The sequence below is a fragment of the Trachemys scripta genome, chromosome 8 (genome assembly GCF_013100865.1).
Source record: "Trachemys scripta elegans isolate TJP31775 chromosome 8, CAS_Tse_1.0, whole genome shotgun sequence".
Taxonomy (NCBI): Eukaryota; Metazoa; Chordata; order Testudines; family Emydidae; genus Trachemys; species Trachemys scripta.
This window is the reverse complement of record NC_048305.1, coordinates 100,113,340-100,138,509: the sequence shown is the minus strand read 5'-3', so window position 1 is coordinate 100,138,509 and position 25,170 is coordinate 100,113,340. Positions and strand designations below refer to the sequence as shown.

Below are 25,170 nucleotides of genomic sequence, written 5' to 3'. Positions count from 1 at the left end.
ACCTGCTGACACGGCAGGTTTGGCCGATCGCGGCCCCCACTGGCCGCGGTTCACTGTCCCGGGCCAATGGGGGCGGCGGAAGCCGCGGCCAGCACATCGCTAGCCCCCGCTGCTTCTTGCCGCCCCCATTGGCCCGGGACGGCGAACCGCGGCCAGTGGGTGCCGCGATTGCCTGAACCTGCCGCGTCAGCAGGTAAATAAAACTGGCCCGGCCCACCAGAGTGCTTACCCTGGCGAGCCACGTGCCGATGTTGCCGACCCCGTTATAGACCAACATCTGATGTAGTGGGTATTCACCCACGAAAGTTTATGCTCCAATACATCTGTTAGTCTATAAGGTGCCACAGGACTCTTTGTCACTCTGTGTAATATGTATGTAATGTGACCACAGTTTATTACACTTATCATAACCCTCTTGCTGTTATCTTGCACTCCTCTGTCTGCTTGTTGTATTCAACTGTTATCTGTCATCATATTCTTAGATAGTCAAGACAGGGTCCATTGTGCATTACATTACCTAGCACAATGAGAGTCAATTCTCTGATTGCAGTCTCTGGGTGCTAGCACAATACAAATAATAATTTTCAACTGTAAAAATCTTCCAATTCACATGTAACAGAATAATTTGTTAATTTATAAAATATACATTTAACTTCTTTGTTCCATTTCTCAGGTGGATACACATTTCTTGCTGATGCTTTCAAAGACAAGCCATCTTAGAAGTAAGCCTGGATCTGATGCAATAAGTACATTACTGATACATACTTAAAATATAATCTGGGTGTTACACTTGATCCAATTTGAGGTTCCATAGAGAAAAAAAAATTAGTAAAATTATGGATGATGTTGTGAATGCCACAGCTGAAATTAATGGGAAACAAACCTGGCCCAGTAAAGAATGTTATCTAGAAATAGTCAGCAGCCTTTGACACATATAATTAGAGAAATTGGAGGCTTTGCCCATGGGACTATGTGTTCCACAGCAAATCCCATTTCCTTCATTCTCTTTCATCGTTATTGTAAGTGTAATCATTGCATGATTATAGTCCTTATGCATAACATATCCATTTATTTTTGTACTTTCCAATATTGACGTTAATTGAATTCACTTGAGCAAATGTGTAAAGAAATTCACTGTTCAGATCTTATCACTGATAGAGGACCACCTGATCTAGGAGTCTGAAACCGTACACTGAAGCCCAAAAAGGTCAAATTCTAGATCATATAGATGTTAGCTGCCTTTGCACATGCCAGTTCTTTATTCACATAAATATAACCTTTTAACTATTTCTTTTCATTATTCTTGGTTAAAAATGAATAAAATCAAGTCGACAATATAAAACAAATAATGTACAAAATCAAAGTTGAGGTGAGAAAGTAAAGCTTATTACATAGCCTTCAAGCAAAACAAAATATTGAAATCTCAGAAATATTAACAAGCCAATAAAATATACTTATCATAAAAATATACCAAGAATAATTAGGGCTAGTGCTCTGACTGCCATGAAAGAGATCTGTGTTCAATTTTCTTTCCTGGGACTGGGAGAAATCAGCCCTGTCACATGGCCATCACACAACATATACATAATGGGATGAAGGAAGCTATAATTTTGAAAGAGACCGATGGGTGACAGTAGACAGCAAATTAGGCACAAGTTTCCATAGTGATGTAGCAGGAAAAGGTGACCATTGCAGTTTTGGGCTGTATATTCTGAGGCATCAAGGAACAGGGAGTCTACGGTCCTTTCTCTAGGTAGTGGAAATATCATCATACTTGGAATACTCCATTCAGCTCTGGGCTCCACATTACCAAAGACATACTGAGGAAGTCCAAAGAAGAGGGATAAAAAATTCAGAGAGTGGAAGGATTCACTTATGATGAAAAACCAAGGCTGAATATCAGGGAACACCTCTTGTCAGAGAGATCAGAGGCTATGGAATGTCTCTAGACATTAATAGTGGAAGCCTCATCATTTGAGACACTTTAAATAGGATTGTACAAAAAAAAATAGAAAATGTACTCAAGGGAACAATCCTACATTGACAGTGAGATGGACTGATAACCTAATAGGTTTCTCTTTTCCATCTTCTATGATTCCATTCACCATCCTCAGTATTATGAATGTAGGGGGGGAAGCAGCATACTGTTAAAACTAAATTATTGTCTGATGCTAGAGCAGAAGAAACAAAACAAAAAAGTGTATAGCACAACCAAAGGTTCCTAATGCTTGTATGACTGTTGTCTTTGTACCATGGTATCTTATTACTTTAACTCTCTTTCAAGTTGTTTTACTTTTTTTAATCACTTGTCCCTGTTGTGTGTCAATGAGCAGTAGTTTGGTGCAACAGGAGAAAAACAGGATTGATGAATTGTGAGAAACAGTCAGATAATGTAAGATTGTGTCTTGTTTTCTCATGGTAGTCTTGAAATGCAATTAATTTCTTTGTGAACAGGGACTTCACACAGTACATGATATCAGACAAGTCTGAAGAGGTTTTAATAACAAGCAAACAAAGGGCCTGAAAAAATAATGTCTAGTGAACAGACTTTCAAGTCCAAGTAAACTAAGTGATTCAAATCAAGAATTTAAAGAACCTTAAAATAAAGAAGACCAACCTTAAATGGTCAAGACACTCCATCAGATTTCCTCCCTAACTGGCTGAAACCTGATCAACAATATTTAAATGTGTAGATTTGCTTTCCTCTCATACGTTCTTTGTACTGAATCAGTAATAAATGTAATGTCACATAAGAATATTTAATGCTAGGACTAAACTGAGAATTACTTTTAGACAGAAGTATTGGGATGCTTACTTTCCATAGATTTTTACAAATATATTGTTTAAAAAACTAGTTTGTGTGTTCTATGATACACTGAACCATATGTTCTTTGCTTTTCTCATTTCCTAATAAAACAAAAGAAAATAATCAAAAAGCACAAACCAGGTTATACAGTATGTTTGATGTACCAATTTTTAAACATTCATTTAATATAGCTGGGCTGCAAAGACTAATACTGCTTATGTCCCCTAGTACGAAGCTCTAAATAAGGTTCCAGACTAGATTACATTCATGCAGGTCTCATTTTAACGGAAATTGGAGAGATGAAAAAAGATTATAGGAAGACACATTATAAAAACAGACCTCACAAGTCAAACTTAATAGTGAAACCATTCTCTTTCATGTAGACAACTGTGAAAACAAATATCCTGTAAGCTCTAGATATATATATTGTATCTTTCCACCAGATCTCTCTGCCTCCTTGAGACAGATTCCCATTCATCTCATGACTATATAATTTGATCATAGTTGACTAAGGCACAGCAGGGAGAAAGGGCTGATAAAGTATCAGGCTCCAGGAAGTCAGATAAACAATTTCATGATTTCTAGTTGTAACAAGGATGGGATAGTGGTGAATATAAAAGATACTACCCCAATAAGAATACAAATATCAAGCTTGTGCAAATGTTTTCCTTCTCTGACTAAATAAACTACTTTCCATTAACTGAAAATTACGCTGATTATGATAAATTCCTTGAGACAGAATGTCAGGATTAAACACAAAGAATGGCACATGACAAGTGGAATGAAAGCTTTGTAGATTTGTCAATATAAAAGTTGGTATTTTTTTTTAATTTAACGCAACTGATAAAGTGAAGATTAAGAAGTTAGTTTTTTGTATTAAACACTTTTAATGAAAAAGAACATTTCTACCATCTAACTTATTTCATGCTTAGAGACCAGCTCCTTTTTTTCTATGGTTCATTCCTGCATAATACTTTTCACTTTCTAAAAGGTGCTAAAACAATATCTACTTGTAACTCTACCTTGCTGTCCCAACTGTGCTGCTGGCTTGAGTCCCAGTAGTTGACTGATTATAACTATGTTCATTCTGTTTTGGATTCTTTTTCAAGTACTATACAAGTATTGTTTACTTTGTATATATGTTAACAAAATAATATTGTGATAGAGTGTTTGGAGGGCGAGGTGGCCTTGTGGTTAGTGCACCTGACCTCCAACCCCTTGTCTTGCTGTCAGAGAGGGCAGTAACAATGGCTGGCTCCTGCCCCCAGGCCAACAGTGTTTGGGTCTCCCACTGTGTCTGGGCCTTTGCTCTTAAGTGGGGCATGGTAGGGGAACCTAGGCCTTCCCTCTCTACTGTGCCTAATTTTGCCATTCTGGGCTACTTCCTACATATGTGCTCCTTCAGTTTGGGGGTATGGTCCCTATAGTTAGGACCCTTCCAAATTCACAGCCGTGAAAAATGTGTCAGACTGTGACATCAGCCTTCCCCCGTGAAATCTAGCTATTGGAGGGGAGGGAGAGAGGCAGGGCTGGGGGTGCCCCAGCTGGGGGCTTCTACCATGCACTGAGCTCCAGCTGATAGCCCTGTCCTGGCTAGGGAGGGACAGGACTTCCTCTTCCCCTGCACAGCTGCTCTTGGGAGGAGATCAGACCCAACTCTGGGTACTTCCCCTGGCCGTAGGAAGCTCTGCAACCATGCTGCAGAAGTGAGAGTGTCCCTGAAGCCAGGGAGGTACCCAGAGGTGCGCCTGATCTTCTCTCCCCCCTCCCCTCTCCCACCTCCACTCCAAGTGCAGCCATGCAGGGGAAGAGGAAGTCCTGTCCCTCCCCCCAACCTGGCCGGGACTAGCAGCTAGGAGCCCCTGGCTGGGGTGCTCCCAGCAGCACAGGGGAGATCAGACCCACATCCCCATCTGGGAACTTCTCCCAGCTGCAGGAAGGCAGTGCAGAAGCGAGGGTGACCATCCTGCAAACCCCTTACAACAACTTTATGACAACTCCCACATGATCCCCTTTTGGGTCAGGACCCCCATGATTACAACACCATGAAATTTCAAATGTAAACATCTTAAAATGTGAAATTGACCAAAATAAACCATGCATTTGGTGGGGCCCTAACTAAATAGTCAATAGCATCACAAACAAAGTCCTAATGAGCAGGGCCCTCCAAGACAAGCTGTTTCTCAAACTGGGTTGTGGTTGGAGAAGGCACTGCTTGGGAGCCTTACCCACTATCTTGTCCCCTCTCAGGCTCCACCTTCTGACTGGCTTCCTGGAGAAGGATTCTTCTCTTTTACAGTCCGTTCATTACTCCTTGCCCGACCTCCTGAATTCATTTTAACCTGCTCCTCCAGCTGCAGTGGGCTGGGCAGGCCTCTAGGGGTGGGGCTACCTGGGCCCAATATTGCCTTTTAACTCCTGCAGGCCCACTCTGGGGTTTGCATAAACAATCACAAACATATACTAGTTATTATTGTACTGTGGCAATTTTTATACTCTGGCTAGTGTATTGGTATCTCTCTCCAACTTAAGTAATTGTGAACTAATCATACTATTTAATTTGAACTTACCTGTGACTCTTTCACATTTTCAACAGTGAAGTTGAACCACACTCGAAAGCGTGGGTTACAGGTATCCGGCCTAATGAACAGGTCATACTCAAACTCTGTGATATGATCCACACGTCCAAGGTTACCTGCCAGAGGATTATGAAATGCAGCAGTTTAACGAACAGCTGATAAACCCTAGCCCAACAACTACACAGAGTGGTATTTAAAATGCATGACTATGACTGGCTAAAACCAGTCACATGATTATAAGGTTAATTAGCACTATAACACAGTTCAGAACTTTTTTCAAGCAAATGTCTTTATTAAACTCATGAAGAAAAATACACAAACAGGCCAAGCACATTTAAATAAGTCAATACAGAAAAAAAAAAAAACACCAATAAGGACTTTTATAATTCACTCCTAATGAATTTTTGTCCTCTTTGACCTTTGATTCTTTCTGTGAATGTTGTCCCATCATCCCTTCTGTTACTCAAAATCCCCTCTTTGCTTACATGATCTCTTTGCCACTCCCACTCCCTGCTTATAGGGATTTCTTTCTTCCGTGTGCTGCTAATGTTTAGGAATACCTACTTAAAAACAGTGCCAAAAATTCTATTGCTCCCCCTATTGGCTGATTTTCAGGATTTCCCTGTTTTCCTACAGATGCTCAAGGCCCTCTCTCCTAAAACATGAGGCTATGGGGTTTAGCTTGGGCCCCTCCTGGTTAGTTTTGTGATATAATATTGAAAAATACAGTCAGAAACTACTTTGCTCCCTCTGGCACTTTCCAGTATAAAATGAAAGCAAGCAACAAATCAGGCCATAGTGGAGAAAGGAGTGGAGTTCAGTGCTGGAGAAATTTGGAAAAGTGCTTTTAAATGGTTAAACTGGCTTTTTTCTTTTGAAGTGCTGCAGTGAGTTTCAAAGACACATGGCTTGTCTGTCTACCTAATTTATACCCTACAAAATGAAAGGCGTTACGTTTTTACTGTTCACACCCATCTAATCAAATTTTGTATTTAATAAAATAAGCCCACACCTTTGCTCTCAAAGCTGATGTAAAATGTTAATTATGAAAGTATTGCTACATGTTTGGACCCATTCTTTTATTAATTCAGATATAGTTTCAGATATTTGGGGCAAGATTACCAAATCCTTATTCACACAGAGTCGAAACTTCCTCTTCAGGCAGTCCCATTTAAGGCAGTGGGATGACTTGTGGAGTAAAGTGCTGCTTAACATTAGTAATGGTATTAAAATCTGGTTTACGGTTTGTTTTTGGGGGGAGGGGATAATTTGTATTTTGGAAACCAAAAGATATTTCAGCTGTGTACTTCATCGATGTACTTATAGACCCTTTTGTATAATCTTGAGTTGGTGCTGTTGCGGACTTCAATTGCACAATGAACATTTTTATCTTCCATATCTGGAAACTTTCTCCCTTTCCTGCCTTGCCCAATCCAGACTTTTTACAGCAAAATTATCTTAGCTGAATCTCATTTTACAGACAAGCCTAAATGATAAATCCAAAATATAAATATAAAGAATTTGGAATATATTTTGTAACTATGAGATCTGACAAATACAAATAACTTAATCCACCTGACTTTTGGTTAACTCCCTTCCCCATCCCTTGTCTGCATGCTGTCTTCCCTAGGCCCTGATTCTGCCACTGTTACTCATGTTGAGTAGTACCTTAATGTCACTGGAACTATTCATGGAGTAAGCCACTACTCACTGTTAATAGAATTGGCAAAATCAGGGCCCTATACTATAAACTCTTCAGTACAAGAAGACAAAGCCCTTTCATTTGCCTTAAGTCACAATGCGTATTTGTAACTATAGAAATGGTGATAATATTCTGCATTGTTTCACATATGTAACTCCTATTAGTATCAATGGTAATGGTTTGGAATGAATGGTCTGCAGCACGGATTGGAGAAGAGAATTTCCGCTGCATTGATTTAAAAAACAAAAGGTACAGCAGCTAGTAAATTCTGTAGCGGAAATCCAAAGATCATAAAAATGGATTGTACTGTATAATGCAGATCAGGAACACAAGAGATTACTGAGAGAATAAATATTCTATAGAAGTCAAAAATATTCAAAGCAAAATGATACCTTGATTTCTGACCTATTGCCTATTTCAGTTTCCATTTCAACATCAGATTGCTAATTAATCTGAACTCAAAGTGCCAGACCCTGGGCCCACGTTTCCATGCAACACAGTGACAGAGCAGAAATGCTGTAAAGATCCCTGGTGTTAAGGAAACCCCTGCTGGTGCAAAATGGATGTGATGGGACCATTACAAACCAATGTAATCTAGAGCAATGGTTCTCAACCAGGGGTCCAGGGCCCCTTGGGGGCCACGAGCAGGTTTCAGGGGGTCCGCCATGCAGGGCTGGCATTAGACTTCTTGGGGCTAACGGCAGAAAACCGAAGTCCCACTGCATGGGGCTGAAGCCTGGTGATCCAAGCCTTGCCACCTGGGGCTGAAGCCGAAGCCTGAGCAAATTAGTTTCGCAGGGTCCCCTGTGGCATCGGGCCCTGGGCAGCTGCCCTGCTTGCTACCCCCTTAATGCTGGCCCTGGCTCTTATATGCAGAACAACAGTAGTTGTGGGCCGTGGAGTTTTCATAGCATGTTGGGGGTCCTCAGAAAGAAAAAGCTTGAGAACCCCTGATCTAGAGCAATCTATCTACCTAGGCATTACTAATTTATACTCCTGGGGAAGTTTTACGCCACTGTGCATGTGCAGAATGTATGTCCCCTGCAGATTTCTTTGTTTCCCTTCAGAAAAATGATGGGGAAGCAAAGGGAAGCCATAAGAGCGATCATGTGAACCTCCCCAGCAGTATATTTCAGGTGCCCAGGGCAGCTGGTAGAGAGGTAAATCACTGTGGGGCAGGAGGCAGAACTGGGAAGGACCGAGATGGTGGCTCCTACCCTGCGCCGGACTCAGTTGCTAGTCCCAGCTGGGCTGGGGAGAACACCTCCCCCTCAGATTTCTCCCGCAGCTGCAGAAAGCTCTGCAAACTCCCCCTCTTCCCCACACCCCCCACTTCCTGCACCCATCACTCCTCAGCTGCAGGGGGACAGATCCCTGTACAGAGAGCTGCTCCCGCATCCGCCCAACCCCTGTGCATTCAGAACCCCTCAGACCCAGACAGTCCTGTCGAGCCTCAGCCCCCTGCACTCAGAACCCTCCCGGTGAGCCCCACTCCCCCTGCACCTGGACAACCCCAATGAGCCACCCGCACCCAGATCCTTACCCCACCATAAGAACATAAGAATGGCCATACTGGGTCAGGCCAAAGGTCCATCCAGCCTACTATCCTGTCTGCCAACTGTGGCCAATGCCAGGTGCCCCAAAGGGAGTGAACCTAACAGGTAATGATCAAGTGATCTCTCTCCTGCCATCCAGCCCCACCCTCTGACAAACAGAGGCTAGGGACACCATTTCTTGTCCGTCCTGGCTAATAGCCATTATTGGACTTAACATCCATGAATTTATCTAGTTCTCTTTTAAACTCTGTTATAGTCCTAGCCTTCAGAACCTCATCAGACAAGGAGTTCCACAGGTTGACTGAGCGCTGTGTGAAGAACTTCCTTTTATTTGTTTTAAACCTGCTGCCCATTAATTTCATCTGGTGGCCCTTAGTTCTTATATTATGGGAACAAGTAAATAACTTATCCTTATTCACTTTCTCCACACCACTCATGATTTTACATACCTCTATCACATCCCCCCTTAGTCTCCTCTTTTCCAAGCTGAAAAGTCCTAGCCTCTTTAATCTCTCCTCCTAAGGGACCCGTTCCAAACCCCTAATCATTTTAGTTGCCTTTCTCTGAACCATTTTTAATGCCAGAATATCTTTTTTTGAGATGAGAAGACCACATCTGTATGCAGTATTCAAGATGTGGGCGTGCCATGGATTTATATAAGGGCAATAAGATATTCTCCGTCTTATTCTCTATCCCTTTTTTAATGATTCCTAACATCGTGTTTGCATTTTTGGCAAGAGCTGGGAGGTAGGCGGAGGAGTGGGGACACGGCACGCTCATGGGAGGAGGCAGAAGTGAGGTGAGGTGGGGGGGTGGGGAGAGAAGCTTGGCTGCTGGTGGGTGCAGAGCACCCACTAATTTTTTCCCCGTGGCTGCTCCAGCCCTGGAGCACCCACGGAGTCGGCGCCTATGCACTGAACCACAACCACCTTCAACCTGGACCCCCCTGCAGAGTTCCATTACCATTGCACCCAAAACCTCCAACAACCTCTGTGCATCCAGATCCCCTCCGCACCCAGATCCCCCCGAGCTGCCCACACCCAGATTGCCCCACACAGAACCCTCTCAACCCACACCTGGATCCCCCCATACTAAGTCCCTCCACACTTGGATCCTGCCTTGCTGAGCCTGCCTCCCACATCTGGTGCAACTGGCCTGGAGGGGCAGGGCCCTGGGGTGTTTCTGGGGCAGGCCCGGTCCTTGTGCTGTAACAGGGTGGAATGCAGCCTCATCGCTCAGTCTGTGTCCCAGAAGGGTTGGAGGAGCTGCACAGTGATCTCCCATTTCTGTGCAGCCAGTGGCCTGTGCTATCCAACGCCATGCTAGAGCCTCCACATTTATTTGTCAAATAAAATTTGCAGAACTTTAAAATATTTTGTGCAGAATTTTAATATTTTTGGTGCAGAATTTTTAATTTCTTTGGTGCAGAATGCTCTCAGGAGTAGCTAGTGCACTCATCAGTATCAGGTCTAGCTAGCAATTTAATCACTTGTTCATTCTATACCTAGGTCTCTTCCAAGATTACTGCTTTCCAAGTTTCTCAAGGTCACTGAATATTTGTGTGGAAGATTATCTTCCCACAGAAGTTTTCATTTTTATTTTTTTTTCCTCTAGCGTAGGTTCCTTTGTATTATTTCTCTGTTCTCACAGGTATCTGCAACTCCTTCCAGTTCCATATTATTTGTGCATTTCATTAACATGCTATTTCTTCCAGATCATTAAGATGCTAAATAAGGCAGTACCCAACACCATATACTTTTATTAACCTACTCAACATGTTCCCCACACACAGAAGGCTGATGCTTATAGTCAATGTATCCTTTGCTTACACTCTATCATCCTAATTTCAACCCACATGACAGTGCCCCTAACCAAAGTGGACATTTTTGTTAAAAATAAAAAAGGGTTAGAATGGCACAAGCATAAAAAAAATACTTCCACATATTAAGAGAGAGTTTCTAGTGTTCAGTGGGTGTCACTGAAAAATGCTTCTTGACATCAAAGAGAAAGGACTTGAGCAACTACTACACCAAACTCATAATAAAAGTTATGAATGTTACAGTGCTGCCTTCATACTGCTGAAGTCAAGGGATTACATTTTTTATCTCAATGTACAGGAATATATGCCCCAGGACCACAAAAAAACAGTGATTTACACTGAAAGGTTTGGAACTATTAAGCAACAATTAAACATTGATTACATGATGAAGATATGATGCTACATATCCATCTTATGGTGAAGAACAAATAGAATTATTTTACATTCAAAATAAGCATCTACTATACTAAAAGGCAGCTTTTTCAATTTATATTCATATCACTTTTTGAATATATAGGGAAAGTGGGTGGCTTTCCCTTAATTTGGTCTTTGGAGGAAGCAGTTAAAAATATAACATGGAGAAAGAAATAGTTTATCTAATTAGTGACTAAAAAGCAGCTACATATTGAAATTTGTTCTTGTGTCACATAAATCCTTGTGCATTGAGATAATACACACCTTACTTTTTACTTTTTTTTTTTTACAATAAACTAGATGAATTAGCTACTTTTTATGCTTTTATGATAGTCAAGTCAAGAAAAAGGTGGAGAGTGTCAGTTCTGTGTGGTGCCACCATTATGTTTCATACACAAATAAACTGAAGTCAAATAGCTAACTACAACTATTCAGGGACTTTTACTATCTCCATATTTGATTTCTGTGTACATTTCTACTCTCCACTAATTTCTGCCTTCTGCTTATAACAATTTTGCTTAGATAATTTTCTTTTCTTTTTTAAAGTCAGGCATTTGAGACCACTCCCAATTCACATAACAAATTCTAAGGAGAAAGCCATACATTGCAACAATATTGACAAGTACTGTCCTGCACTAAGGGCTTCCACCTGCCTCCATTGGAATCAATGGGAGCACCATCATTGACTTCAATGAGTGCAGTGTCTGGCCCTAAGCAACTATGTAAGACTTTAAAGCTATCACAATATATTTCCACAGTAATTGTAACTTTTATGAGTTAGCCCTGCAGATCATAGAGTATGTCAATGATGTACATTTTATTTAAAGTATATATAAGATAAAGAACTGATCTGTGGAGTTTAAAAGAAAAACCACAATGAGTGACAGGACTGGTACATGTTTAAACTCAAGCACATTGGTATTCAACTTTCCTACAGTGCAGTTTCCTACAGTTTTTTTTATGGCACAGGTGCAATGCTGGATGTGAAGGAAACAGAATTTTATGAAACATATGAATTAGTTCTCCTATGCACTCTTAAATAACTTGATTTTTGTTTTTATTATGATTTTACTTTTGAGAAGTACTACAACAGATCTCTCTAATCTTCTAGGATGATGTGAACAAATCAGACTCCCAAATGTCTGTAAAGATAAACTCACTTTTTCTTAGCCCTGGAGGTTGTTTTTAAAACATTCTCAGTTCCTATATATAGTTCTATGCAATATTTACAACAAACAGAATATGTAGACTTTCCCTTGATCATTCAATCTTACGGTGCTAGTCATACTCTTGTGTAAGAGAACTAAGATAGTAACAAAGTGCAATATACTCAAAATATGAGTTATTCTAAATGGACCAAAAGTACATTTAAAGTTTCTGGAAAAGTTCACTACATTTATAATAGGCTTAAAAGAAAACCAATATTACTATTTTATTTATTATGCAACATACATTTACTCTTCATAAAATATTGAAGAATATTGCTTCCTACATCAATAAAAAGTATACATTACAGGAAGAAAGAAAACCTATTTAAGAAAATGCTAGCTAGAGTTACTGAGTATGCCAACAATTATCATAAAAATGCAAGAAAAGAAAATATAGATATGTTAAGCAATCCTAAAATCTTCTTAAGCCACACATTGTGCTTTCCTACAGAGAATTTTAAGATGAAAAATAGACCTTGAGGGTCTTAGACAAGCCTGAGGCAATATAAAGAAAAAGGTCAAACACTCTGCTAAAAAGGACCGTTATCTTCAGAACAACAACTTATCAGCCAGCTTGCAGCCCTGCTTATTTACAGTTATTGGTCCCAGAGGAAGTGCACTTCAGCACAGGGCACGATTACTTTGTAATGAGTTTGCCAGAAATGGTAAAGGAAACTAATTTGTAACAATGTGCTGTTCCCTGCACATGAACTTTCTCAGACACTTTTTTGTCCAGCAATGAATAACTAACTTCAGCCTTCCTAATAAGCAGTGAAGACAGAAGTGCACTACAAATGTATGAGTTGCAAACATGAATGTGTTGAAATATCAGTGATTATCCCTCTCAGCTGTCCATTACAGTACTCATGATGACCACCAGTTCCCCTGTGGTGGCTATACAGAATGCAGGTTTCAGGGGGTAGATTTAGGCATGAAAATTAACACCATTTGGAAGAAAATAGCCTGCACCTGTCACAGATTAGCAACAAAAGGTCAAATGCCTCCTTTTACACCTAGAACACTTGCATATTGTATGCCTTGCTTATAGGAGCATAATTTTGGTTTGCTTAATACAGAAAAGTAAGCACCATGGTGAACAGAGGGGGGAAAAGAATTAAACCTTAGCTAAAAGCTATCAATAAATCTATTGTTCAAGATACATATGAATGGAAGTAGCTCAGGCAATCTCTGTCTCTAAAAGAAGTAGTTTTTCAAAAAGAGAATTACACAAAGTGCTCCTCCGTTTTTGTCAATACACTGCCAGGTTTTGAAATACTATTTTTCATCCACACAATAAAAATCTTGACAAGTGAGCAATAGAAAATCACTAATACACTTGCAGCTGCATTTCAATCTATACAAATTCTTTAAACAAAAACAACCAAGGAACAGATTGGCACAATAGAATAGCATATACATCATTTTCATTACTTGAACCTGAGATCAAGTCCAAGATAGCCAAGCTATACTTTCATAGAACCATATTTAAAAAAAAAACAAGAGGTAATATATGGAATATAGAATAGTCTCAACTAAATTCTTCCTTAAAGACCACAAAATACATGGAAAGTAATTTTATTTATGCATTCTAAGGAAGGGGGAGGAACTTCAGGTACAAAGATCTGCAAAACTTTCTTCTGAAAAGAGTGCATCTAAGAATACCAGTTCATAAATTCCTCTTGGCTTTACATAGAATTTGTAAGAGAGAGCTTGATGAGGAAGAGGTCCAATGTAACTTCTACAGATAACTGGATTTATAACTAGACAAAAAATCATGGATAAGTGACGATGTTTGGAAGCTCTGACTCATGTAATGTATTGTTACCCGATCCACTGCTCACAATACATATCTGTCAAATCAGAATTATCCTTGAAATTTTGAAGCATGTGTCTTGAATAGAAAAAAATGCAAACTGCTACATCTTCATCATAAAAGCATGTACACAATCTTTTGTAATTTTAAGTATACTTTCATTTATACTGTTTATACCAGTAATGCACATATTAACCTATGCAGTACAAAGTGATATCCATACTGCAATTAGATCAATGTTGTGAAAAAATCATCTAAATGCTCTGCAACTGTACAGTATCCCTTGAAAGACCTGAAGCTTCACCTAGAGCAAGGAATAGTACTGCACATGTTTGGCTGTGAACCAAAAATCCACATTGCCTTAGAAAAATATTTCAGAGACTTTTTTTAAAATCAAACTAATAGAATTATACAATGCAACCAAATTACAGAGGCCAACATTTTCAAAAGCATCCACTAATATGGGATGCCTCAGTCTCAAGTTACTAACTGCTGCACAAACTATTTTCCATCTCCTTTCCTAATTCCCTGCTGCCTTTTTTTTTTTTTAAGGGACTTTGTTATCATAGTGACATCCTAAAGAGAGAAAAATTAGTTGGTTTAAGTGAACCTTCTTGCAAAAGGGGAAGATTTCAGAAAGGAAAGAAGAGAACCGGTTTTGTATGCTACATATGCCTGAGAACATGGAGTATTTTAGTATTTAGTGGGGAAGGACCAAATCCCCTCATTAGTAAGGGTAAGTTGGTGAGTGCAAGTCAATGCTTAATTCATAGAAGCAAAGACAATCTGAGCTGCCTTGGATGGGAATGAGACAGTCTGATAAAGTCTAACTATGAGTGACATCATATGAGAATTCTAGCTTCTTACACTTTTGTCTGTATAATGTAAGTCTAAAATTATTAAAATCATTATTGGCTTTTAACAAAATATGTGGTGAGGAGGGGGTTCTATTCAATGGTGCAAGGGTGTTTCCTGATTAGGGGAAAATGTGAGACAGCTGGAGCATGCTAATGTTAGAATCTGTGGGCCAAATTCTCCTCTTACTTTTACCAGTTTTCCACTGGTGTAACAGTACTGATTTTAATGGCATTGCTCCTGATTTATACTAGTGAGAGAAAAATCAGGCTTTCCATAACCTTTTCAGGATAATACTGTTTGGGCCTTATTATTCCTTTAAAAGACACAGCCTCACAAAGGAAAGGCAAGTGTGGCAGCAAAGTACATTAATTAATGCCAGTTCCTCAGGGCATTCTGCCTGTGTAGCATCTTGGCAAGTAGATGTTTTGGTGGTGCAAGGGGAGCATGTTCATGATCCTACACCTCCTTTTTGACAAAGAAATGTGCACTACACCACATCAGCTTCCATCTGCCAGCTGCTGTGGAAGAGCCATGGCAAGAATTACCTGCCTTAAACTCTGCCAGCCCCAGGCTATCCCATAACTCCCCACTATTGATACTTCAAAGGCTAAAATGTACTGCTGGCTAAAATGTCCTCTTTATCCCATGTTACTGAATTTGCTGTCACTCTTTAATGGTCTTTCTAAACCCCCAAGTTCTCAGCTTCAGAGATGTCAGAATGCTGTAGCCACACTACTCTTGCTCATGAAAGTTGGCCAATCTCTCTGACCTCAAGACCTGGTTATGCCCACATGCTCTCATCCTGTTCCTACCATGTTGACCTTTTCCCTGTCTCCTCTTCTTGTTTCTTTGCAAGCTGAGGAAGAGAGGGAGACAGTATTTTAATGGTACTACTGCATCTGTCTGGAGCTCTCTCCCTACTGCCCTCTGAAACAGCTCAATTATTACTGACATCAACTCTCAAGTTATGAACGACTCCCTCTGTAAAGTACTTAGCAACACTGTTTATGAAGGATTCATATTCAATGCTTTTTCTTAAAAAAGGACCAGGAGCAAGATCTCATTTTCCTCACATTAAGTAGTATGAACATTAAAGCATTACTGTTTCATTTCATTTTTGTTTAGATTTAACAAATAATTTAAATCTGGCACATCAAACATTGTGGAAATCATTTCAATAGATTTTGAATTTCAAAAGCTGATTTTAATCACTCTTGAGAGAATATGTATGATGGCAATGTGTCCTACCGGACAGATCACTGGGACTCAGGAAACCTGGGCTCTAGTCCTGCTCTGCTACTGGCTTCTTGGGGGACCATCAGCAAATCACTTCGCCTCTCTATGCCTCAGTTTCCCCATCCATAAATGAGGATAATGAAATTTGTCTCCTTTGTGAAGCACTCTGAGATCTACTGATGTAAAGCAATATGTGAGAACTGGGCATATATGAAACTCTCCCTGTACTCTCCATGAGAGCAGGAGGATGCTAGCAATCATGCATTACGGAGCTGTTTCAGTATGTGGTTGCTCTATGGGGATCATCAGGCCACTTCCCATACATTCTAACTCCCCACTCCTATAAAAAAATATTCTTCAAAAACCTGGGAAAGAAGCAGTGTCCCTTACCTGGAAACCTCTTCAAAGCTGGAAGATGATGAAGCAACCACCTGATGCCCTCAAAGTCCATTTGGGAGGAAAGCAGAGCACCAAATCTCAGCTTATAGTAAGGAGAGACCTCAGAAGGCATTTAAAGGTAATGTAAGATGAGGTCATAAGATGAGGATTGTTAGGGGTCTGAAGCTGTAGAAATATTCATGATTGATTATGGCTAGAACTAGAATCTGAACCCACTCTGATTTTACAGAGATTACAATTACTACCTGAATTGGGGCACTACTTGTCACGGAGTTAGGGGAGACAAGGCCCTGCACCCCCGGCTTCCTGCGATTCACCATGACTCTCAGCCAGCCAGTAAAACAGAAGGTTTATTTAGATGATAGGAACACAGTCCAAGACTGGTCTTGCAGGTACAGACAACAGGAACCACTCAGTTAGGTCCATCTTGGGGGGGGCCAGGAGATCTGTCTGGCCTCCCCTACATTTTCCCAGCCAGCTCCAAACTGCAACTCTCCAGCCCCTCCTCTGCTTTTGTCCCTTTCCCGGGCCAGGAGGTCACCTGATCTCTTTGTTCTCCAAAACCTTCAATTGGCACCTTTGTAGAGGAGGAGCCCAGGCCATTAGTTTCCAGGAGACAGAGTGTCGGCCATTCTCTGTGCAGACAGTATCACAGGGGCCCTCTTGGGCTCTGCAACAATCACACACCCTGTTTCCCCCACCTAGATACCTAAGAAATGCACAGGGGAAACTGAGGCACCCACACAGTATTCAGAGAAAACATTAAGAACATTCCCACTTCGTCACACTACTCACTGTCCATCACTATCACCAGCTAATCTGAACCACTAGGCTGGAAAAAAAAATATGGCTGTAGATTCTGAATGGAGTGATGAAATGGGCAGGCACTTTGTACTAAAGTCCAAAACGTTGCACTAGATAAGGGAAATTACAAGAAAATAGGGGTGGGGGATTATAAGCGCTGGAAGACTTTAGATAGAAAAGGCTTGATGGCAAAAGGAGAGACACAAATGAATCTATGCTTGTTTTATTGATAGAGTACAGAAGACAAGAAAGCTGTAAGAAATTCCTATAAGCAAGTATTTTAAGTACATTTTCTTATTGAACATGATTATAACAGATTTTAATAGGCCAGTGGTCTGAAGAGTGCTTAGGATGGATAGTTTTTCATGCTTTAGATTACATCCTTTCCCCCAGATGGAAGGTGTCCAGTCACTGGTACCTCAGCACTATCTGTAGACATGACTCTAAGGCTGAAAAACACTAACATTTTTTATTACTTTTGCTTATTTCTTTTGACTTATTATTATTGCTGTTTAATATTTGTAATGCAGTACGATTACAGGCCCCAACCAAGATTCGGGTTCCACTGCTTTTTGTACAGCATCCATCACATTGTGAGCCAGTCCCTGTCCTGCAGACATTACAGTATAAATAATTTAACGAGTTCCATTGTCTATTAATCCTATAGGCCATCTGTTTATATTACTTCAACCCACCCTGCAACTCTCCAGATCTAATGCAGAAGACTAAACAATAATGTTCAGAAAGGCCACCAAAATAAGTTTATAATAGTACATCTCAAACTTAATAAAAACGAGTAATGTAAGGGTAATGTGGCAATTACAGAAAAGATTATTACTTACCTGTAATTCTTTTCTAAAGGTTTAAGATGTGTGATGGGGCTTAATCCCCATCACTGTAAGGCACGTGAAATAACCTAATTAGTTATGCTCCACACAGGAGGTGATCAACTGATTGCCTTCTGGCCAGGGGAGGCAGAATTAGGCTTTATAAAGAGATGAGAGGAGTCAGTTGAGGGGAAGAGATTCAGGAGAGAGAAAGTAGGGAGAGTTCCCTCTCCTTGGAAAGGGTCTGGAGAAAGGTCCAGTAGTTTAGAAGTGGCTCTGTCCAGAAAGGAACTAGACTGGAAAGGAGTCCTGTGCTAGGGTCTGTGGGGACCCGAAGATGAGATAGAAGCCCATGAGGGGCAGAAGGTTAGTTTAGGTGGTATGTAGACTCCCAACAAGGAAAAGCCTGGTGGGTCAGTACTCTGAAAAAGGGGAAGAACAGAAATTGAGCTGCAGGAAAGGTGAAGGACCTATTCTTTAGAGTCAATCCCCATGAGGGGACTGAACTGTTGTGCAACTTGGCAGATGAGCTGAGCCTCAGAAGACCCAGCAAGGGAGTACGGTGAAGAGACCAGCTGGGCATGGTCACCGTAGAGGAGAAAGTGGCCACCAAACACCGCATAAGAGGCAAAATCCCCTGCATTGCTGAGTCCAGACACATGAGAGCACCCTTGAGGTGAAGACACAGGTTTACAAGATATGATCTGTACTCCCAACACAGGATTTATCAGGAACTCCAAAACCACAAATTTTGATATCTGCTGTTTCTTCCCCACTGGAGAAGGTGATGCATTCTTTTTCTGCTGAGTAGAGGTGTAGTCTTAGTGTCAGTTCCATTTTAGAACAAGTAGTTGTATGAAAAATAGCAATATGTAATCCTTAGTCTGCCTGGAAGATAGGTGAGTGTGGATACCTTACCAAATATACTGCTAAAAAGAAAAATTACAGGTAAACATCTTTTCTCCACCTGTATTAGTTGGAGACTAAAAAGCTCAAAGGTCTCTACTGAAAAATCCCTCTGTCAAGACTAAAAATAAGGGAAAGAATGCCAATGGCACATTACAATAAGGAAATGGTGAGCAAGCAGCAGTACTCAAAATGCTTCCATGAGCAAAGCATCAAAATGTTAATATTGCAAACTATGGATACGGCAGGTGTTAGAAGAATTGGTCTCCCAAAAGCAAACCCTACAGTGAAATCATAAGAACGGTCACACTGGGTCAGACCAAAGGTCAATCTAGCTCACTATCTTGTCTTCCAACAGTGGCCAATGCCAGGTGCCCCAAAGGGAATGAACAGAACAGGTAATCATTAAGTGATCCAACCCCTGTTGCCCATTCCCAGCTTCTGGCAAACAGAGGGTAGGGACAACATCCCTGCCCATCCTGGTTTATAACCATTGCTTGGACCTATCCTCCATGAACTTATCTAGTTCTTTTTTTGAACCCTGTTATAATCTTGGTCTTCACAACATCCTCTGGCAAGGAGTTCCACATGTTGACTGTGCAGTGTGGAAAAAATGCTTCCTTTTGTTTTAAACCTGTTGCCTATTCATTTCATTTGGTGGCCCCTAGTTCTTATGTTATGAGGAGTAAATAACACTTTCTTATTTACTTCCTCCACACCAGTCATGATTTTATAGACCCCTATCATATCCCCCCTTAGTCATCTCTTTTCCAAGCTCATAGACTCATAGACTTTAAGGTCAGAAGGGACTATTATGATCATCTGGTCTGACCCCCTGCATGCTGCAGGCCACAAGACCCTTCCCTGGACTCTGCCGTTGAAGTCCTCAATCCTGTGTTTTAGTGACTTCAATCGGCAGAGACCCTCCTGCTAGTGATCCCTGCCCCATGCTGCGGAGGAAGGCGAAAAACCTCCAGAGGCTCAGCCAATCTACCCTGGAGGAAAATTCCTTCCCGACCCCAAATATGGCGATCAGGAATACCCCGAGCATGTAGGCAAGAGTCTCTAGCCTGACCCTTGTTGGCCATTATGCTATTTACGTACCATTGCTTGGTTTTCCTTGGCTACTATGTTTTACCATTAAACCATTCCCTCCATAAACTTATCTAACTTAATCTTAAAACCAGACAGGTCCGTCGCCCCCACCGTTTCCCTCGGAAGGCCGTTCCAATATTTCACCCCTCTGACGGTCAGAAACCTTCGTCTAATTTCAAGCCTGAACTTCCCCATGGCCAGTTTATATCCATTCGTTCTCGTGTCCACATTAGTACTAAGCTGGAATAATTCCTCTCCCTCCCTTGTATTTATCCCTCTGATATATTTAAAGATAGCAATCATATCCCCCCTCAGCCTTCGCTTTGTCAGACTAAACAACCCAAGCTCCTCTAATCTCTTTTCATACGACAGGTTTTCCATTCCTCTGATCATCCTAGTCGCCCTTCTCTGCACCCGTTCCAGTTTGAGTTCATCTTTTTTAAACATGGGAGACCAGAACTGCACACAGTACTCCAAATGAGGTCTCACCAGCGCCTTATACAACGGAAGCAGGACCTCCTTATCCCTACTAGATATGCCTCGCCTAATACATCCCAAGACCACATTGGCTTTTTTCACCGCCACGTCACATTGTCGACTCATAGTCATCCTGCGGTCTACAAGGACCCCTAGGTCCTTCTCCTCTTCCGTTACTTCTAACCAATGTGTCCCCATCTTGTAACTAAAATTGTTATTAGTCATCCCCAAGTGCATCACCTTACACTTTTCACTATTAAATTTCATCTTATTTCTGATACTCCAATTCACAAGCTCATTCAAGTCTCCCTGCAGAATATCCCTATCCTCCTCCGAATTTGCAACTCCTCCCACCTTCGTATCATCCGCAAACTTTATCAGCCCACTCTTGCAATCGGTTCCGAGGTCAGTTATAAATAGATTAAATAAAATGGGTCCCAAAACCGAACCTTGAGGCACTCCACTAGTAACCTCCCTCCAACCCGACAGTTCACCCTTTAATACGACCCGCTGCATTCTCCCCATTAACCAATTCCTTATCCACCTCTGGATTTTCATATCGATCCCCATGTTTTCCAGTTTAACCAATAATTCCTCATGGGGTACAGTATCAAACGCTTTACTGAAATCCAGGTATATTAGGTCCACCGCATTTCCCTTATCTAATAAGTCCGTTACTTTCTCCAAGAAGGAGATCAGATTCGTTTGGCACGATCTACCCTTCGTAAAACCATGCTGTAATTTATTGCAATTGCCATTAACCTCTAGGTCCTCAACTAGTTTCTCTTTCAGAATCTTCTCCAGCACCTTGCACACTACAGATGTTAAACTAACAGGCCTGTAGTTACCCGGATCACTTTTTTTCCCTTTCTTGAAAATAGGAACCACGTTGGCTATTCTCCAGTCTAACGGGACCACCCCCGAGTTTACAGAGTCATTAAATATTATCGCTAATGGGCCTGCTATTTCCCGTGCCAATTCCTTCAATATTCTCGGGTGAAGATCGTCCGGTCCTCCCGACTTAGCCCCATTAAGGCGTTCAAGTTTTGTTTCTACCTCGGATGCGGTAATCCCCCATCCTGTATGCCCCTCTGTAACGGTGCTAGTATCCCTAATACCTTCATTGGCCTCATTAAACACCGATGCAAAATATTCATTGAGATATTGCGCCATGCCTAGATTATCTTTAATCTCCTCTCCGGCTATAGTCTTCAGCTGATAAGTCCCAGTCTTATTAATCTCTCCTCAGATGGCAGCCGTTCTATACCCCTAATCATTTCTGTTGTCCTTTTCTGAACCTTTTCCAATTCCAATGTATCTTTTTTGAGATGGGGCGACCACATTTGCACGCAGTATTCAAAATGTGGGCATACCATGGATTTATATAGAGGCAATACGATATTTTCTGTCTTATTATCTATCCCTTTCTTAATGATTCCCAACATTCTGTTTGCATAGAGGACAGGTACACAAATATGAAGAGTCCATACAATAATGCCTTGCTAAGGGGAAATGTATAGTTTTGACCTAATCAGTCTGATAACTCATCACTCTAAATCAAGAAGGCATAAAAACTATCTATCCATAATGCAAGTATGATGCTTCTCAGGGGTATGGAGGGCTCTAAAGCACCTCATTACCACCTGCCCTTAGTGTTAGGAAGCCTTGTCTGTGCTTGCTGTGAGTCCGTTGCCAACTCCATCAGCCTTTGGCTACACAAGCACTACCTTTCAGGCCTTCATCCCTCTTTATAAGTCAATGATAGGCATGCTCCAACTCCTCCAAGCATCACTCTGGGAGTTCCCATTTCATGATTCACTGAACTCACAGACTTCCTAGTTCCTCTGCTCCCAAAGGAACAGTATATCCCAGCTTAGCAGTTACAGCTTAGACCAGAGCTCCACCTAACACACAACACTTAGATATGTTTATGGTAAAAAAAAATTATTATTTAATAAAGATTCAAGAAGAAGCAAGTAGAATTAATAGGGAAAAATGGTTACATACAAAATAAAAATCATACCTTCTAGAGCCTTAATTTATTTAATCAGTTATGTCAGATAGGCCATAAGCTCACCACTTATCCTTCCAGCATATTATAGCCAACCTTGGCTATGAACTTCCATTCATGAGACAAGTCACACTGTCCCCTTGCCTTCTCAGTATCTCTTTGCAATCCCAGATATAGCAAAACAGTCATTTGATATTTATTCATAAATGGACACCTACAGCTGATTGTTCTTCCCTGTGGCCTCCTCCTCTTGTTGACCTTGAAATCTTTTAATTAGCACCTGGCACTGCATGCGGATAGGCTTACCTTGTGAGACACACAATACACACCCAACCAAAGAGAAATAAGCATCTCATCTCCTCTGCCTGAATAGTCTCTGTTCAAGGCCTGTCACATCCTGGTGACCTGTTTTTTACTTCAAGTCTTTAAAAAAATGATTTCCAGTTGTGATAGACCCAGGCCAGATGGGTACAACAAAGTAGTAGAATACAGATATACTGGCCACTGGATTAGCAGTTTTCCTGCTTTGAACACCTGACTATAATTAAGGCAATGTTTGATACAATAAAAGGGCTCACTCCAGTCAGGCTGAAGGGAGCTAGAGGAAAGGAAGTGTGGCTGAAGGGCTAGTTAATGAAGACACCCTCAAGCCAGCGGTAAGGGAGCCCTAAGGTAAGGATGAGGAAGAGAGAAGCGGGAGAGCTGTGGGGAAGTGGCCCAGGGAAATGCAGCAACTCTGGCAGTGAAAGGTTGGCTGCCAACAGCTGCTGCCGTTAGGGTCCCTGGGCTGGACCCTGGAGTAGAGGGTGGGCCCGGGTTCCCCCCAACCTGCCACTACAGAAACACCTCCTGGGAGAGGAAGTCAGGCCCCTGTCAGGACAGAAGGCTAAACTGTTCTGAAATAAGCCCCTAGGGACAACAGAGACTGGGAGTTCTCTCACCAACCTCCTTGCTGGCTTATGATGAAAAGGGCTCAGTAGACTGTAACCCTGGCCCTAGAGAGAGAAGGGCTATGTGGAGGGTCGCAGTGAGCCACTGAGGCTAGCATATACCACCTAGAAGCGCAGGACCCATGGGGACAAGGTCAGAGCTCTGCCACACAGTATAGATACATAACTTCTTAAATATTGCTCAGATATATATTTTTGCAATGACTAAGATGATCAGCATGTTACTAGCTGTTGGTAAAGACCTCACATGCCACCCTTTGGCACACTACTATGTAGACCTCAGACCCAAGGAACCCTGTAACTCCAAAGCACCCTCTGTGCCCTCTGCCAGTTGGCAACAAGAAGTCCCTGGGTCACAGCAAGTATTATGCCCCAGATATTGATGCATTCAGATATAGCCTCTGTGTTAGAGAATGGGACAGGGACAGTCAGGCCTAGTGATTAGAGAAGGATTCAGGCCTACTGGTCGAAGCAGGAGCCAGGAAGTAGAATCAATCCAAGGGTCAGGGCAGGAGTCAGGAACCAGTAGCCATGCCATGAGTCAGAACCAGGACCAGCACTAATAGTCAAGCCAAGGATCAGAGCCAGGACTGGAACCAGTAGCCATAGTAAAGGTCAGAGCCAGAATCAAGAACCAGGGTCAGGGTAGGGAAGTTGGAGCCAGTAGCAAGGACTGAGCAGGAGCAAGGCTGGGAAACAAGGCAGAAACAGGACTAAGTTAAGCAGGGTTACAGCAGGATAGCAGCAAGTAAAGGAGCAGCAGGCACAGAGAGGATTGCACTGTGGGAGTGAACACATTGTGCATCCAGAGAGCAGCTCCTCCTGCTGCTGGGCTAAAAGCCAGCCAGCTGCCCTTCTTGACCAAAACGGTGGTGTAGTCAGTTAGGTAGCTTGCTGCAGCCCAGCTGCATTCGTTGGGTTGCCAGGAGACTAAATCTGCTGCAGGCCCTGATCCCTGACACTGAAGACCTGGGACTCCAGAGCACAAAATGCTAATTCTCACTAAATGTATTGCACCAAAGATGAGGAATAGTCAGTATTCTGAGTTGATACTTAGAAATGCTAAAGTACAATGGATCCTGCATCTTCTGTGAGGCCCCCAAGGACTGCAGATGGGTAGGGCATAGATAGATAAAGCTACGAAATATAGTAACTAAAGCATATATACAAATGCAGAAATTCCTATTGTAGGCAGCCAGAGAGCCAAATCAGTAGAGTGTGCTATTGACCAGCTGCCAAGAGTGCCTAAGTACCACAGCCCTAAATCCCGGTATGGTCTGTCCATCCTCACAGTACCAAGGACTCTTAGAGAAGTGCTGAAATGCTGATCACCCCAGAAAGGCCTCCCACAAAGACATGATGCAAGAGCTGACAGTTGTGCCTAGGATTATGCCTATGCTTTGGTGAACAAAGCCATGCTACATGGAAGCTCAGTGTGCAAGAAAGTGTTTTGTCAGTTCCACAAAGTTCACTGTTCCATAATCCCAATTCATGAAGTCAGAGCTGCTACCTGAGGCCCAACCACTGTGGATCACAGAGTTTGAAGGCAAAGCTTTTTGGGGAAAGGACTTTTTCCTCTTTGGAAATCATCTAAGATCTCATGGGCACTATGAGAAATAAACAAACAAACTAATAAATATTAAAACATAACAATCTCTATTCTCAACCAAGGAAGCAACCCAGGGGGAGATAAGAGAGCATTTACTAGTA

General features: G+C 41.7%; 1 protein-coding gene across 1 annotated transcript in view; it reads right to left on the bottom strand.

Moving 5' to 3' along the window:
• Positions 1–25,170, bottom strand: part of AGBL4 (ATP/GTP binding protein like 4) — a 1,407,981-nt gene that overhangs the window by 1,321,520 nt on the left and 61,291 nt on the right. Inside the window, exon 3 of the mRNA XM_034778118.1 lies at positions 5,377–5,501. Coding sequence (XP_034634009.1) covers positions 5,377–5,501 — 125 coding nt within the window. The remainder of the gene's footprint in view (positions 1–5,376; positions 5,502–25,170) is intronic.